At 42.2% G+C, this 16,560-nt stretch overlaps 1 protein-coding gene and 1 long non-coding RNA gene across 3 annotated transcripts in view; one reads left to right on the forward strand and one right to left on the reverse strand.

Moving 5' to 3' along the window:
• Nucleotides 1–2,183: 2,183 nt before the first annotated feature.
• On the reverse strand, nt 2,184–15,820 carry LOC132206144 (uncharacterized). Its single transcript, XR_009442859.1, has 2 exons — nt 14,526–15,820; nt 2,184–4,740 (listed from the first exon to the last, which is right to left on the reverse strand). It is a non-coding gene; the product is annotated as an uncharacterized LOC132206144 (long non-coding RNA).
• The window catches only part of wnk4a (WNK lysine deficient protein kinase 4a), a 73,106-nt gene continuing 71,699 nt past the window's right edge, over nt 15,154–16,560 (forward strand). The window contains exon 1 of one of the 2 annotated variants that reach the window (XM_048560357.2): nt 15,154–16,275. In XM_048560357.2, the coding sequence (XP_048416314.1) occupies nt 15,655–16,275 (621 nt within the window). In that variant the 5' untranslated portion in view covers nt 15,154–15,654. The remainder of the gene's footprint in view (nt 16,276–16,560) is intronic. The other variant, XM_048560358.2, reaches the window with a different exon arrangement.

Raw genomic sequence — 16,560 nt, forward strand, 5'->3', positions numbered from 1 at the left:
AACCAGCTTGTAACTGATGTCCATTTCAAGCCCACCGACTCCCACAGCTACCTAGAATACACCTCCTCCCACCCACCCTCCTGCAAACATTCCATCCCCTATTCCCAATTCCTCCGCCTCCGTCGCATCTGCTCCCACGATAAGACATTCCACTCCCGCACATCCCAGATGTCCAAGTTCTTTAAGGACCGCAACTTTCCCCCCACGGTGATTGAGAACGCCCTTGACCGCGTCTCCCGCATTTCCCGCGACACATCCCTCACACCCCGCCCCCGCCACAACCGCCCCAAGAGGATCCCCCTCGTTCTCACACACCACCCTACCAACCTCCGGATACAACGCATTATCCTCCGACACTTCCGCCATTTACAATCCGACCCCACCACCCAAGACATTTTTCCATCCCCTCCCCTGTCTGCTTTCCGGAGAGACCACTCTCTCCGTGACTCCCTTGTTCGCTCCACACTGCCCTCCAACCCCACCACACCCTGCACCTTCCCCTGCAACCGCAGGAAATGCTACACTTGTCCCCACACCTCCTCCCTCACCCCCATCCCAGGCCCCAAGATGACATTCCACATTAAGCAGAGGTTCACCTGCACATCTGCCAATGTGGTATACTGCATCCACTGTACCCGGTGCGGCTTCCTCTACATTGGGGAAACCAAGCGGAGGCTTGGGGACCGCTTTGCAGAACACCTCCGCTCAGTTCGCAACAAACAACTGCACCTCCCAGTCGCAAACCATTTCCACTCCCCCTCCCATTCTCTTGATGACATGTCCATCATGGGCCTCCTGCACTGCCACAATGATGCCACCCGAAGGTTGCAGGAACAGCAACTCATATTCCGCCTGGGAACCCTGCAGCCATATGGTATCAATGTGGACTTCACCAGTTTCAAAATCTCCCCTTCCCCTACTGCATCCCTAAACCAGCCCAGTGCATCCCCTCCCCCCACTGCACCACACAACCAGCCCAGCTCTTCCCCCCCACCCACTGCATCCCAAAACCAGTCCAACCTGTCTCTGCCTCCCTAACCTGTTCTTCCTCTCACCCATCCCTTCCTCCCACCCCAAGCCGCACCCCCAGCTACCTACTAACCTCATCCCACCTCCTTGCGTCTTCCCTGGACTGACCTATCCCCTCCCTACCTCCCCACCTACACCCTCTCCACCTATCTTCTTTACTCTCCATCTTCGGTCCGCCTCCCCCTCTCTCCCTATTTATTCCAGTTCCCTCCCCCCATCCCCCTCTCTGATGAAGGGTCTAGGCCCGAAACGTCAGCTTTTGTGCTCCTGAGATGCTGCTTGGCCTGCTGTGTTCATCCAGCCTCACATTTTATTATCTTGGAATCTCCAGCATCTGCAGTTCCCATTATCTCCAATGTCTTTACTAGTTTCTGAACAAATATCTTCTGTACTGTTTCTTGTCACCTTATTTGTCTTCCATTTTTTATCTAAATTGGGGAACAGCCTTCATAACAGACATCAGTTACCAAAATTAAGAGTAGATTCCTACATTTATCACATTACCATAGCTTCAAAAATTTGCAATTTTCATCTCTCAAGCACACTTGCCTATTACAAATTGGTTTCAATTTTGCAACCAGCACTGAAAATCTGAATAAGTTTACCTACTGCTACAGAGAATTGGACCCAGTTGGGTAAATTTCTGGTTTTCGTTAATGTGCAAGCAGTGCATTTTTCACCTGCCGAGTTTGAGAGGCCAATGGCTGCTTGTCATCATGTGTGTGGATGTGGGGAAGCTTGGTGAGGGTGGAGTTAATGGACCTAACAAGCCAGAGAAGTGGATTCATAAACCTTTCTTGTGAATCCCCACGGGAGTTCTGATCACACGAAGAATAGTGATAGACAATTTGCAGGGCCTTTTCTATCCCAATCCTCATTTGACAGGAAAGACAATGGTTTTCTGCTTGTAACATATTTAAATCACAGTTAGAAGCAAGATAACCTAATTGATCCCTGAACTGCATTTTTAACCATTCGATTGGCTTCAGGGTAGTTGGTTCTCCCCCACGGGTAACTAGAATTAAAATCACTTCAACACCACTATGCTACTTTGCATAACATCAATGCTATTTTGAAGTGAAAATCCCATAATTAGGTACTGAGCAAAATGAGCAAGGAAACGGTGGCTATAGGAAAATGCACAGTCTACGCAATAAGAGTGGATACTTTTTTTTAATTAGGGTGTGAATGGATAAGAAATCACAAAATTGGATTTTTTTTTAACCAGGAGCCTTAAAGCACAATGTTATTTTCAAACAGTTTCTATATTAATTAATCCTTTACGATGAACTTGAACAAAAATGCTGTTATAAAAAAAAGTACATTTAATTTTGCTGTTTGACAACTCTGTGTACCTACATTTTGAGATTTGAGTAATGTTGATTATGTCCATGGCATCTCTATTCAAATCTAACAGCATTACCATTAATTGTGTAAAATTATTATTTTAAATGAAAAATAGAATCAGAACAGTTAAAGCACAGACAAGACTGTTTGGTTCTTTTTTATTCAGTCATGGGATGTGGACATCACTGGCTGGCCAGCATTTATGCTTATCCTTATTTACCCTTGGGAAGGTGTTGGTGAGCTGCCGCCTTGAATCACTATAGACCACATGCTGTGAGTTGACCCACAATGTACTTAGGGAGAGAATTCCAGGATTTTGACCGAGCAATAGTGAAGGAATGGCGATACATTTCCGATTCAGGATGGGTGAGTGGCTTGGAGGGGATCTTGTAGGTGGTGTTGTTCCCATCTATCTGCTGCCTTTATCCTTCTGAATAGAAGTGATCTTGGGTTTGGAAACTCGTGTCGAAGGATCTTTGGTGAATTTCTGCAGTGTATCTTGTAGATAGCACCACTTATTGCTACTCAGCGTCGATGGTGGAAGGTGTGAATGTACATCCAGGCAAGTGTTCCATCACACTCCTGACTTACGCCTGGTAGATGAAGACAAGTTTGGGGAGTCAAGAGGTGAGTTACTCACTGCAGCGTTCCTAGCCTCTTACCTGCTCTTGTAGCCAATGTGGTTATGTGGCAAGTCCAGCTGAATTTCTGGTTTCTGGTCAATGGTAACTCCAAGGATGATGACAGTGGGGAATTTAGTGATGGTAACACCACAGAATATCCAGGGCAGTAGTGAGAGTGTCTCTTGCTTGTAATGGTTCTGGCATTTATGTAGTGCGAATGTTATTTGCACTTATCAGCCCAAGCCAGGCTATTGTCCACATCTTGTTGCATTTGAACATTGACTGCTTCAGTATCTGAGGAGTCGTGAATGGTGCTGAATATTGTGCAATCATTGGTGAACATCCCCACTTCTGACCTTATAATGGAGGGAAGATCATTGATGAAGCAGCTGAAGATGGTTGGGCCTAGGGCACTACCTGAGGAACTCCTGCAGAGGTGACTGACCTCCAGTAGTCATAACCGTCATCCGTTGTGCCAGCTATGACTTTATCCATAGCTGCTCAGTATAAGGGCAATTGAATTAATTCCATTCCCCTACCATTTTTTGGCAATTTTTTTTTTGGGTAAGTATCCATTTTCATTTTGAAAGCCATTTAAGAATCTGACCCCAGCACACACTGATTCAGTGCATTCGATTTCTGGATGCCAACAACTTATATTTTAAAATTTTTATCGTTGTGTCACTTTTAGTTCTTTTACTGTTCACCATAAACCGGAGAATTGATCTTTCTAGCAATAGTTTCTCCCTAACTACCATTTCCAAACCACTCATTATTTTGGACAACGTTATCAAATCTTCTGTAAGGAAAAGAGTTGTAGCTTTCCCAATCCACTCTCACAGTCATCCCTCATCCTGGGATCTATCATTATAAATGTTTCAGTATTGTCTCTAAAGCCTTCAAATCCTTCTTAAAATGTAGTTCGCCCCAATTGACGCTGAACTGATACCGCAAATTCCTTGCTTTTGTACATAATGAGCCTATTTATGAAGCTTCCTCACGCGTTATTAATCACTTTCTGAACCTGCCATGCTACCTTCATTCAGCTATTCATTCACATAAAGCACTGTATTCCTTTGCTCCTGCTCCCCTTTATAATTCTTTATATTTGATTGCCTGTCCTATTTCTTCCTACCAGAACGTAAAACTTCATACTCCACTGCATTAAATTTTATCTGTTCACCCATTTCACAAGCTTGACTGTGCCATCTCGAAGTTTATCACTATCCTGTTCATAGTTCACCACACTTCTAAGCTCAGTGTCATCTACAAACTTTGAAACTGTGCCCTGCACAACCAAATATATATCATTGACAGAGATCATGAAAAGCAATGCTCTTAGAAATTGGTAATAGCGCTTTCTACAGTACCTTCCTCCATTTAAAAAATATAACGGCTCACAACTCTGTTATACAGTCTTAATAGTTATGGTTGTCTATTATATAACTACTAGAAGATTGAATAGAGCTGCAGTATGTCAGAACAAAGGAAAACAGGACAGTTTTTGGCCCATTTGTCAAACATCCAGTTACAGTACGGATGAATGCTGGTTCCTGTATAAAGTTTCATGTCTTGGAGTAGAGTACACAATGAAGAAACTAAGAGCTGTCCTCTTTTCTTCAGTCTCCAGACTTACATCTGTGGCCATTATGACACAATCCCTCTTTTTAAAAGTACATTTTGAAATTACAAGTTTACATTGTCCTCAGTACCAAACGCTTCTGACTTGTGGTCATGACACCTAAATATAAAACAAATTAAGGTAGTAATTAGCAAATAGCTTTCAAATAGAAGTTCATGTCTTTCTCTTCCCAGTGCCTCAACAGGACTTTGCATAAACAAATAAACAAGCATAGATGGGAATGAATAGAACTAGAGTCATCCAGTTATGAGTCAAACAAACCAACACCTTTCTCAAAATCAACAGTCTTACAATAACCAAGTTGAATCTATTAAAATATTGAACAGCTGTGTGCAACATATGCTGACAGTCACATTTGCATGAGTTGAAGGGCAAAGCTGTTGTTTGAAAGGTCATCCATGTTTACAAATTTATCTTCACTGGATTCTAGATATCAACATCACAACAGCTGCGATAAAATATTTATCTTCAGTTAGTCTCCCATATCAATCAATTAAAGTTAGACTACATTTACAAATCTACGAGTGTCACTCAAAAAGCCATGCAATTTACCAGTTTTTACCAGTATAATTGTATAATTGTGACAGTGTATACTTTCTGTAACATTTCTGCATCACACTTATAAAATGTACTCTTAAAACAGTACCAAGTAAATCCATTCTACAAAAACCTTGATTGAACCATTCTTCCCAATAATTTAAAGGGAAGCTAGACAAGCAGAAGATGGAGAAAGTGTGTACAGGGTTATTATGACTGATTTAGATGAAGAAAAGTGGGAGGAGAATTGAGTGGAACATAAATACCAGCAGGGACTAGTTGGGCTGAATGGCTTGTTTCAGCAGCAAATATCTATTAAATTCTTTGTAATCCATCTAATTGATTCTGACCCCTGACCCTGTGAAACCTGTATCCACAGTAAATGCACTTATTGGCTATAATAGAACACAAATCAGGAAAGGAAGACACATTTATAATTACATATTTTTAAAATCTTATAGGATTTCCCCAACACCTTACAACCAATAAAGCAGATTTGAAGTGTTATGATCTGAGATATGCAGTATGTAATTTACACACAGAAACACAATCTCCTTTTTGATGTTAGTTCAAGGAAGATTATTAAAGAGGATATCAAGAAAATCTCATCATGCTCTTGTTCAAAAAAGAGCATAGGAGTGTTTACTTCTACCTCAGGGAGACATGGCACTTTTGTTTGTTTCACAGAAAAATGTTATCTCCAACAGTGCAGCACCCCCTCAGTACTGAACCTTTCATTTGGTATGGCATGGTACAGAGTTTCCTTCCTTATAAAATATTGCATCCTTTCCCTTGCTGTGAACACTATCACTGGAATTTCACTATCAATTTATTTTTAAAAGATACAAGAAGAGTATGTACAATTATTACATTGTATGTGCCAAATTGTTTGAACAATTTTAAAATGATGTATGTGAGTGAGTTTGGTTTGAAACTGACAGGCACACTACAAATTTCTCATTTCTTACACCAAACAACAGTTAAATAATATGAGACTTTGTTTCTTAACAAAAATTTGACTTTGTGGCCTTAAAAGCAAACAGCATAGCAGAACAGCACAATGTGTCTTACATGGTGTAACATGCCGTCCTTATAAGCTGCAGATCATCCAACTAGCATAAGTAACCCCATCCAAATTCATTTATATTTAAAGACAGAAGGCAGAAATGATTAGAATGAAAGCACACTCACATATGATGTTAAAAATACTATCTAAACTCACATCATTTAGGCTATTTTCCTGTAATCATACCCAACCAGCCAATATTCCCTATCACTTTGCAATTATGCTGTACAAACATTATCAACAGACTGACACTGTTAAAATAGCTGCTCAGAGAATTTCAGACAGATAATCTAAATTTTTAAAACTTTCACACGAAATTATATAATTTATTGCCAGTTATCTATAACATTATACTTATATCATCTTATGATTACCTGATATGGTTGATATTTCAGAAAATTGCACATAATTGTACAGCATGGAAACTCAAATAATATAACAACAAGAGCAGGTTAGAGACTGGGAATTTGTAATTCACCTTCTGTCTTCCCAATGCCTGTCCACCACCTACAAAGCACAAGGTATGAGTGTGATGGAATGCTGTCCACTTGCCTGAATGGATACAGCTGAAGAAGCTCAACATCATCCAAGACAACGCAATCTACTTGATTGGCAGAGATAACAAATTGTGAAGCTGGATGAACCTCAGGCCAAGCAGCATCTCAGGAGCACAAAAGCTGACGTTTCGGGCCTAGGCCCTTCTGATGAAGGGTCTAGGCCCGAAACATCAGCTTTTGTGCTCCTGAGATGCCGCTTGGCCTGCTGTGTTCATCCAGCTCCACACTTTGTTAACTTGGATTCTCCAGAATCTGCAGTTCCCATTATCTCTGATCACTACTTGATTGGCATTCCATCCACAACTTTAAATATTCACACCTTTCAATACTGACACAGTGACAGCTTGATGTACCAGCTACAAGAAGCACTTCAGTAACTCACCAAAGCTCCTTTGACAGTACCTTCCGTACTCACGCTGTCTATCGTGAAGATGGACAAGGATTGCAGATGGATAAGAACATCACTATTTACAATTTCTCGTCCAAGCCACACACCATCCAGACTTGCATTTACATCACCCTTCCTTCATTGTTGCTGTGTCAAAATCAAGGACATTGTTCCTTAGAAGCATCGTGGGCATCCCTACACCAGAAGAACTGCCACCTTCTCCAAGGCAATTGCAGATGAGCAATAAATTCTGGCCTAGCGTTCAGCCCAACAGGTCTATATCAGTGTTAATAATGTACAGAATCTTCCCACCTTAATTCATCGCATCTTACCATCAACATCCACATTTTACTGTGTTAAATCAATGTAATAAATTCTAAGTTCTCCTCACCAGGCTGTATAGCAGAACTACTTCTGAAGGTTACCAATTACAAGCCAAGGTTGTCAGCAACGTTTTCCTGAAATGAAACTGATGATTTGTTCCTGCTTAGATATAAACTTTTTGGGAAAGAAAACCTTCTGAATTCAGATGTAAATAGGTTGCCACAGTTAAACGAGAAAAGTTTAGAAATCAAAACATTTAAAGTACTTTTTGTTTATTCAGTACTTCTTAACCCAAATAGGCAGTTGTGCTATTACTATTGAATGAGGTGCTATTATAGAATGATGATGCTGTAGCTAAAGCCTTTAATTACAGAGAGGCATGTTTTTACCTCACTGTTTAATGTGAGGGTTGCACTGGCACTGCATCCATTTTAGATATGTTCGTGTGAGGAAGCTCTTTATGTTGCACTAATGAAAATTAATGATTTAGCAGAAATGCTATTTAGCTTAACAATGACTGCACTACCAACATACAGTAATAGCAGGCTCATTTGAAATAAAAGAATTGAACATCCTGTGATTGACCACTGTACAAAAATAAATAACAAATGGTAGCTCTGATAATGTACATAGTACAGACAAATTGGACCTTGAGTGTGTAAGAAGCATTGAACTGGGCTCACTTTTTACAGAAAGTAGCCTTTTGGCATAATATTTTTGACACTGGATGGCATTACCATTGCTGAATGGACCAATATCAAAACCCTGGAGTTACTATTAACTAGAATTTAACTGGACTGATCATGTGGATATTGTAGCTACAAGAACAAGTTGAAGGTGAGAATTCAGTGGTGAGTAACTCACCTCTTAACTGTTCAAAGTCAGACCACAGTCTACAAGGGCACAAGCCTGAAGTGTGATGGAGTTTTCTCCACTTACCTGGATGAGTCCAGCTCCAACAACATTTAAGAAGTTCAATATCCACTAGGTCAAAGCAGTCCAGGTGATTTTTTCAATCTTGTATGTGAATGCAACATGTTGATGAGGGTGTCACTGGCAAGGCCAGTGTTTATTGCCCACCCTTGGTTGCCCTTGAACTAATTGACTGTATAGGCCTTTCTGAAGGGAGTTAGGGGTTAACCATATTGCTGTGCATGTGGAGTCACACATAGGCTAGACGAGTTAACGACTGTAGATTTCCTTCCTTAAGTGACATTCGTTGAACAAGATGAGTTTTTGTGTTAATCAATAATGGCCACAGAGTCACCATTTGGACCACCTTTTTAATTCCACATTTTTAATGAATTCAAATTTCACCATCTGCCTTGGTAGGATTAAAACATATGTGCCTAGACTGGGGTTCTGGATTACTAGACCAGTGGCATTACCACTGTGCCATAGCTGTCCCTTTACAGTGAGCACATCAAATCTCTCAAAGCTAGGAGAAAACGAATAAGCAGATGAAATAAGGAGGAACTTTCAAACTTTAGTGTTGCCTCCTTTTGAAAATCCCCATTGAACAGACCAGAATGACCTGAATCTGTTCTACCTGAGAGGACAAACTTTTCAGTAAAATAGGTGGCTACGGTCAAATTAGAAAAATATTAGGCTGTCTTAGAATGATATTGCCATTTGAAATTAGAATAGATATGTGGGTCAGACAGATTGATGAGGCTACAGTGCTCATCACTGATGATATTATGGAGTTTGCTGGAAACAGGTCATTTTGGAAGCCCAAACTTGAGTGGACCTCTTTAGATGGTTCAGAATATTTTTACTGGTCTCTGTCATTGTTTTCAGTCCTTCCAAACCAATTGGAAAAACAGTCTATTTCCTTATTCGAATTCAACAGTTTCAAATGATAACATTTGCTCCCGTTTAGTCAAACAATTGCCAGGAATTTCTTTGCTGTGCCACCTCTTATAGATCTGTCTTTTGTTTCTTTATTTGACAAAAGTGCCACTTGTTTCTGCATTGAACCCTCATCCTTTTTCTTATTTAATCCACCTTAATTGAACAATCCTTTTGACCTTTCCTCTTCCTCCCAACCCCCTTCCCCTTTCCCTGTCTCTGTAAAACTTAAATCTTGCAATATCGCCAACCTTTGCCATTTTCTTGAATGGTCAAGAACCCAAAACATAAAATGTTTCTCACCCTAAGATGCTGCCAGATGCTACTGAGTACATCCAGGACATCCAGTTTTCAGATTTCCAGCATCTGCAGTATTTGCCTCCTCATATTCAGCCTAGTATTAGAATGCTGCCATTCAAATTATTTCCTTTTCAAAAATTCAGATAGCTCTAATTTATAAAAAAAAAAGACAGCTTTGGATGATGGTCCACTCAGTGGGGTATTTCTTCCTTTCATGAATAAACCACAAAGATTGTTTTTTTTTGGAAGTTTGGTTTAGTTGGCAGCTCTCCTACTTCTGAGTCAGAAAATTGTGGGTTCAAACCCAAGAAAGGATATAATCTGGGCTGACACTACATTGCAGTGTTGGGACAGGGTTGTGTGTTTGAGGTGCTGTTCTTTTAAATGAGATCATAAAATCATTTACAGTGCAGACAGAGGCCTAATTGAGCTTATACTGACTCCTGTAGAGTTAGTACCATTTCCCCACTCAACTTCTTAATCCTGTAAGTTTATTTCCTTCAGGTGACCATCCAGTTTCTCTTCTGAAATTTTTGATTACCTCTCTTCCACCATACTTGCAGATAATGGGTTCCAGTTCATTATGAGATGTCATCAAACAAAATTTTTCACACATCCTTCCTGCATCTTTTGTACATAATATAAAAGCTGTGTCCCCTAGTTGTTGTGCCATCATCGAAAGGCAACAGCATTGCTTTGCTTACCTTGTCTAGATTTACCAAGATCTTATACACCCCTATCAAGTCTTCCCTGAATCTCCTATTCTGCATAGGAAACAAACCCAGATTTTCTGATTTTCTCTGGATTCCCTCATCCCTGGAACTATTCTTGAAAATCTACATGCTCTCAAAACCTTAATAAACTTCCTAAAAACTAAGTGATCGGAAATTAATGCAATAATCCAGTTGTGGTCAAATCTCAATTTAGAAAGCGAAGGAACTGCGGATGCTGCTAATCAAAAACAGAAGTTACTGGAAAAGCTTGACAGGGCTGGCAGCATCTGTGAAGAAAAATCAGAGTTAACATTTCGGGTCCGGTCTGACCCTTCCTCAGAATTGACGTATAATCTTCACTTTTCCATTCCTCCAAGTTTAATACAGTTGAAAAATTTTGAAATTTTTCTTTATATTCTAATATTCAAGTCAAAAAGGGTGTCAGTTGGCTAAACGGATGGTTTATATATAGAGTGACACTAACAGCATGGGTCCATATCCTGTGCTGACATCACCATGCAGGTCTTAGCTTCTCAACCTCTCCACTTACCTGAGGCATAGTTATTCCCCGGGTAAACCACCATCAGTCATGTCTCTCTTCAATCTAATAAGGGAGTGGTCCGCTGGGACTATTGTGACTTTATAGATCAAAAACAGGGTGGTCTTAACACTGACTCTCGATAAACATTATTATCTACCATCCTCTAGGATGATAAACATCAGTTTGCCGTGACTTATTTATGCTGTCCTTAAGCCAAATGCTTAACCAAACTGATACTGGTTCTCTTAACCAATGAAGTTTTATGGGGTACTTTGTAAAAAGCTTTCTTAAAATCCATGTGGACAACATTTTTGTAACGTTGCATTCAATTCTGGTCTCCCACCTATAGGAAAGATGTTGTGAAACTTGAAAGGATTCAGAAAAGATTTACAAGGATGTTGCCGGGATTGGAGGGCTTGAGCTATAGGGAGAGACTGAATTGGCTGGGGCTATTTTCCCTGGAATGTTGAAGGCTGAGGGGTGACCTTATAGCAGTTTATAAAATCATGAGCTGCATGGATAGGGTGAACAGCCAAGGTCTTTTCCCCAGGGTAGGGGAGGCCTAAACTAGAGAGCATAGGTTGAAGGTGAGAGGGGTAGGACTTAAAAGGGACCTAAAGCTAACTTTTTCCTGCAGAGGGTGGTGCGTGTATGGAATGAGCTGCCAGAGGAAGTGGTGGAAGCTGGTACAATTACAACATTTAAAAGGCATCTGGATGGGTACATGGATAGGAAGGGTTGAGAGGGACATGGAACAAATGCTGGCAAATGGGACTAGATTAATTTAGGATATCTAGTCAGTATGGACAGTTTGGACGAAAGGTTCTGTTTCAAGCTGTACATCTCTATGAACCTACGACTCTATAACGTCCACAGCAATCTCACTAACAAATATTTCTCTACTTCATCAAAAAAGTCAATTAGATTAGTCAAGTACAATATGCTATTCATAAATCAGTGCTGACTGTCTTTGGTTAACTTTAACTTCTTCAAGTGCCAATTCAATTTTCCTTTAGATTATTGTTTTTAAAATCATACTCACAAGTGATTTAAACTGACTCGTCACTGGGAATGTTCTTACACACTTTACACAAAGGCTATCACATTTGCGACACTAATCTTCTGGCACATCTGGGTAAGTTTGGAAAATTATGACGAGCCTGTTCACTATCACCATTCTTGCTTTCTTTAGCAATCTGGGATGTCAGCCATCCAAACTGAGTGACATATTTTCTACCAACATAGTCAGTCTTTCCAGTGCATCCTGGCCATTCATTGTCTATTGGTATTCTTTAAGAATCCTTTGTAAATAGCAATAGAAAATATTCATCAATAACCTCAATTTTCCTTGTCACTCTAAGCAAACTCCGCAATCTTTATCCCTAACAGACCAACATAATTTCTTACTCAAAAATAGACTTTGCTGGAAAAGTTCAGCAGGTCTGGCAGCATCTGTGGACAGAAATCAGAGTTAGCCTTTTAGGTCCAGTGACCTTCCTGTTTATTTTATGATGGTGGAGATAGAATCCAAAGACAGAGAACAATAGGTGGACAAACAGCAGGCTGGAAGAACACAGCAAGCCAGACAGCAATGGGAGGAAAGGAGCAGTTAATGTTTTGGATATCACCCTTCTTCAGGACTGGAGTCTTGAAGAAGGATAATATCTGAAACATTGACTGTTCCTTTTTTCCAGATGCTGCCTGACCTGCTGTGTTCTTCCAGCCTCCTGCCTGTAATCTGCAGTTTCTTCGTCTCTAAGAGAGAAGAACAGTTGGACAGAGAAAGGAGTAGAGATGATCGGTCTAGGAGAAAGAATAATTACTAATGAGAACAATTAGCGTCGAACAATGGTTGCATGTCATAGCAGACCATGTGATAACAAGGCTGGTGTGTAGCAGTAGGAGTAAGGACATGGGAGAACGTGCCTCATACATTAAAGTTGTTGAACTCAATATTGAGTTCAGAAGGCCATAGCGTTCCCAAACAGAAAGTGAAGTGCTGTTCTTCCGGCTTGCACTGAGCTTCGCTGGAGCGCTGCAATAAGCCTGAGACAGAGATGTTGGCCAGGGAACTAGATAGTATGTTGAAGTGACAGGCAACTGGAAGCTGAGGGTGTTTTTGCAGACAGAACATAGGTGTTCTGTGAAGCAGCCACTCAGTCTACGCTTCATTCCCCCAATGTAGAGGAGACCTCTTCATTTTATTAGTTATTACTATTCACATGCCAGAAGATGATTTTTGGGTTCTCTTTAATGTTGACTGCCATTGTATTCTCAAGTGTATCTGAAGTGAAGCAGATTTGCTGCTGTCCTGAACAATATTCTTCTCTCAAATGCCACTACCAAAACCAGACAAACTATCAACTCCACTTACCGTCTGAAATTAATTATGATTAACTAATTACTGCCTGGCAGTAACGATAGTGACTGCATTTCAAAGTTAATCATTAACTTTTGAGCTTATTGGTTGATCCTGACGATTTGTTGAGGTGATATTCACGCATGAATCTTTTATCTTAAAGCTGGTTCAGTCATAAGTTATAATTCTGTAAAGTTGAAATCAGGGTGACTAGTTTATAGTAAAAACTGAAAGAACTGTGAATGCTGTAAATCAGGAACAAAGACAAAGTTGCTGGAAAAGCCCAGTAGATCTGGCAGCATCACTGAAGGAAACAAACAGAATTAACACTTCAGTTCGGGGACCCTTCCTCAGAACATTAGTTTACAGTGTTTGAATAAGTCAGAATTTTAGTTTGATTGCCAGTTTTAAGTTTCATTGTTCTTCCCAATTTTATCCACTTTTCCATGCATTTGGAAAACCAATGGTCTCCAATACTATCTTCATGACTTATACACTATATGACATGGAAGAACAAGTACATTCTCCCAGTTTAAAACTATTTGCACAAATCCATTGAGATAACAAGGTGTAGAGCTGGATGAACACAGCAGGCCAAGCAGCATCGGAGGAGCAGCAAAGTTGATGTTTCGGGCCTAGATCCTTCAGTCTAGGCCCGAAACATCAGCTTTCTTGCTCCTCTGATGTTGCTTGGCCTGCTGTATTCATCCAGCTTTACACCTTGTTATCTCAGATTCTCCAGCATCTGCAGTTCCTATTATCTCTGCACAAATCCTTTAATCATTAGTGTCTGCTTATACTTTTTGTGTCCAATAGATGTAGGCACCAACCCTCTCAATTGTTGGGTAATAGGAGTCCATACAACAGAAGAGCCCCCAACACCCTGCTCCATTAGATTCTAATCACCTTCCGCTATCAACAAGGGGCTCTTGCGGTGCACAGTGTCCCAACCTCTGGGCCAGGAGGTCTGTTTTTTTCTGCTCCAGAGGTCTGTAATCACATCACTTTGTAGGTTAGTCATAAAACTTGCTCTGCTATAAACATTCCCACTTAGACTGGAAAACAGTGTTTATTGAGATCCACTATGTTCTGGATGTGAGTTTGCTCGCTGAGCTGGAAGGTTAGTTTCCAGCTCAGCGAGCAAACTCACATCCAGAAACTCATCCTGAGTTACAAATCTTCTCGAAACTCACTATCCACTATCTTATTCAGTTTAAGTCACTAATGGTGCAGTGGTGGTGTGTGTACCTCTGAGCCAGGGGCCCAGGTTAGAGTTCTCTCCTGCTCTGAAGAAGGGTGAAGGCCCAAAACTTCAGCCTTCCTGCTCCTCGGATGCTCCTTGGCCTGCTGTGTTCATCCAGCTCTACACCTTGTTATCTCAGATTCTCCAGCATCTGCAGTTCCTACTATCTCGGTGTCATAACAGGTTGGTTGAAATATCAAAGCCTGCTCCATGGAGCTCACAATAAAGACCATCTGGATCATGCTCTATCAGTGATAAGCAGCCTGATCTTACTTCCAGTAACGTCATACCGTCATCCGCCATCCAACAGCAACCCCCCCAACCTCAAGGGAAGAATATGTACACTTCAAACCGCACCCCCCCGATCTGTGTTGTGAGTTGATAGCAGCTCTGCTTCTCATGCTGGAGCCTCTGGCCCGGCTGGAGGACGTGACTGGAACTGAGTGAATGTTGCGCCCGATAAAGGAGAACTTTGTCCATTCAGATCCTGCTGCTTCACACAGTGCCTCTTTCTGGCCGAGTGCCTTTTGAAAAAAAATTCTGAGCGCGCCCAGCTTTAAAGGACGCTTTTCACTCCCTCCGCACTTTGTGTACTGATCTTTCAGCACGTGTGAAAACAGTAGGAATTTAAAGGGATGGTTCAGAGAGAGAGAGAGAGAGAGAAAGAAAGTAAAATTACCTTTCGTTTCCCCCCTGCAATTTGGAGAACCAAGTAAATAAACACTGAACATTACCCCCACCCCGGTTTCAACACGCCCCCATCCAAATTAGCGACAGTCTGCCCTGAGCCAATGGGCGGTGCGGGGACGGTCTGAGAGCAATATCAGGCGTTAGCGGAATTACTGCTGTCTCTAAGCACTTGTCAATTCAAAGTAGAGCCCCTTTTCATTTCCCTCTCTAAGTTACTTTCTATTGCTGATGGGGGGGGAGTGTCTAACAGACTGAAAGGGGCAGGCAAACGAAAGAATAAAAGTAGTGAGGAGGCAAATGTTTTCCGAGGAGCGGCTGGTGCAACATGAAACACGATGATGTTTGTGGTTGAATGTTGTGCTTTTCTTGAGACCGTGTCAGCGAGTCTTTCCTCAAGGGCTTTCCCTTGGGGTTCGAGCGAAGTTTGTTGGAGGTGGTTGAAGCATGTCCAGGACGATGTCCCAGGCGGAGGTGGACCTGGCTAGATTCGGGCTCATTACCTCGACCCTGGATCTGGATTTGGATCGTTCCTCCCACCTCAGTAAAGCGCAGAGCCGGCGGCGGAGAATGCCTGCCAGAGACGGCAGGAGGATCCCGTCCCGGTACCAGAGGAAACTCTCCGTCGACGTCGAGCTGGGAGCTGACGGTCTGCTTGTCCGTCGCCCTTCCCGAACCCTGGTGCCAGTCCCGGATAGCCAGCCCCCGCCGCCCGCTGAGAACGGGCCGCTAAAGGCGGGCGGACCCACTGCCGGCGCCCCGCCGGCTCGCCTGGCGCCCTCGCCGCTCCAAGCTGCTGCTGCTGCTGCTGCGGCGGCGGTGGTCGCGAACAGCTCGGACACGGAGGATGGCAGCCGCCGCTTTCCTCACAAGGACTCGGTTTCCGAGCTGCCCGAGGAGAGTAAGATGGAACCGGAGGAGAACGAGGTGGAGATGAAAGCGGTCGACACCTCCCCCGACGGCAGGTTCCTCAAGTTCAACATCGAGCTGGGAAGAGGTTCCTTCAAGACGGTCTACAAGGGGCTGGATACCGAGACCACGGTGGAGGTCGCCTGGTGCGAGTTACAGGTAAAACGATGCAGAGTCCGCCGGGCCCGTCACATCCCAGGCTGTAAGACCCAGGGATATTGTGTCACTCAGGAAAGCTTAAATACTGTTCAAGAAACTTCCACAACTTGTAAAGTGTTTTTTTTTGTCAAAGCATAGTCACCGCAACAACGTAGGGAACGCTGCAGCCAGTTCCTCACAGCAAGCCCCAAGCAGCAGCAATGTTGGCTTTTTCTGTGATTCGAAGTGTAAATATTGGCCAGATTTTCAGGGGCGTTATCCATTTACTGCAGAGGTTTCAAGTCT

The sequence above is a fragment of the Stegostoma tigrinum genome, chromosome 31 (assembly GCF_030684315.1).
Source record: "Stegostoma tigrinum isolate sSteTig4 chromosome 31, sSteTig4.hap1, whole genome shotgun sequence".
NCBI lineage: Eukaryota > Metazoa > Chordata > Chondrichthyes > Orectolobiformes > Stegostomatidae > Stegostoma > Stegostoma tigrinum.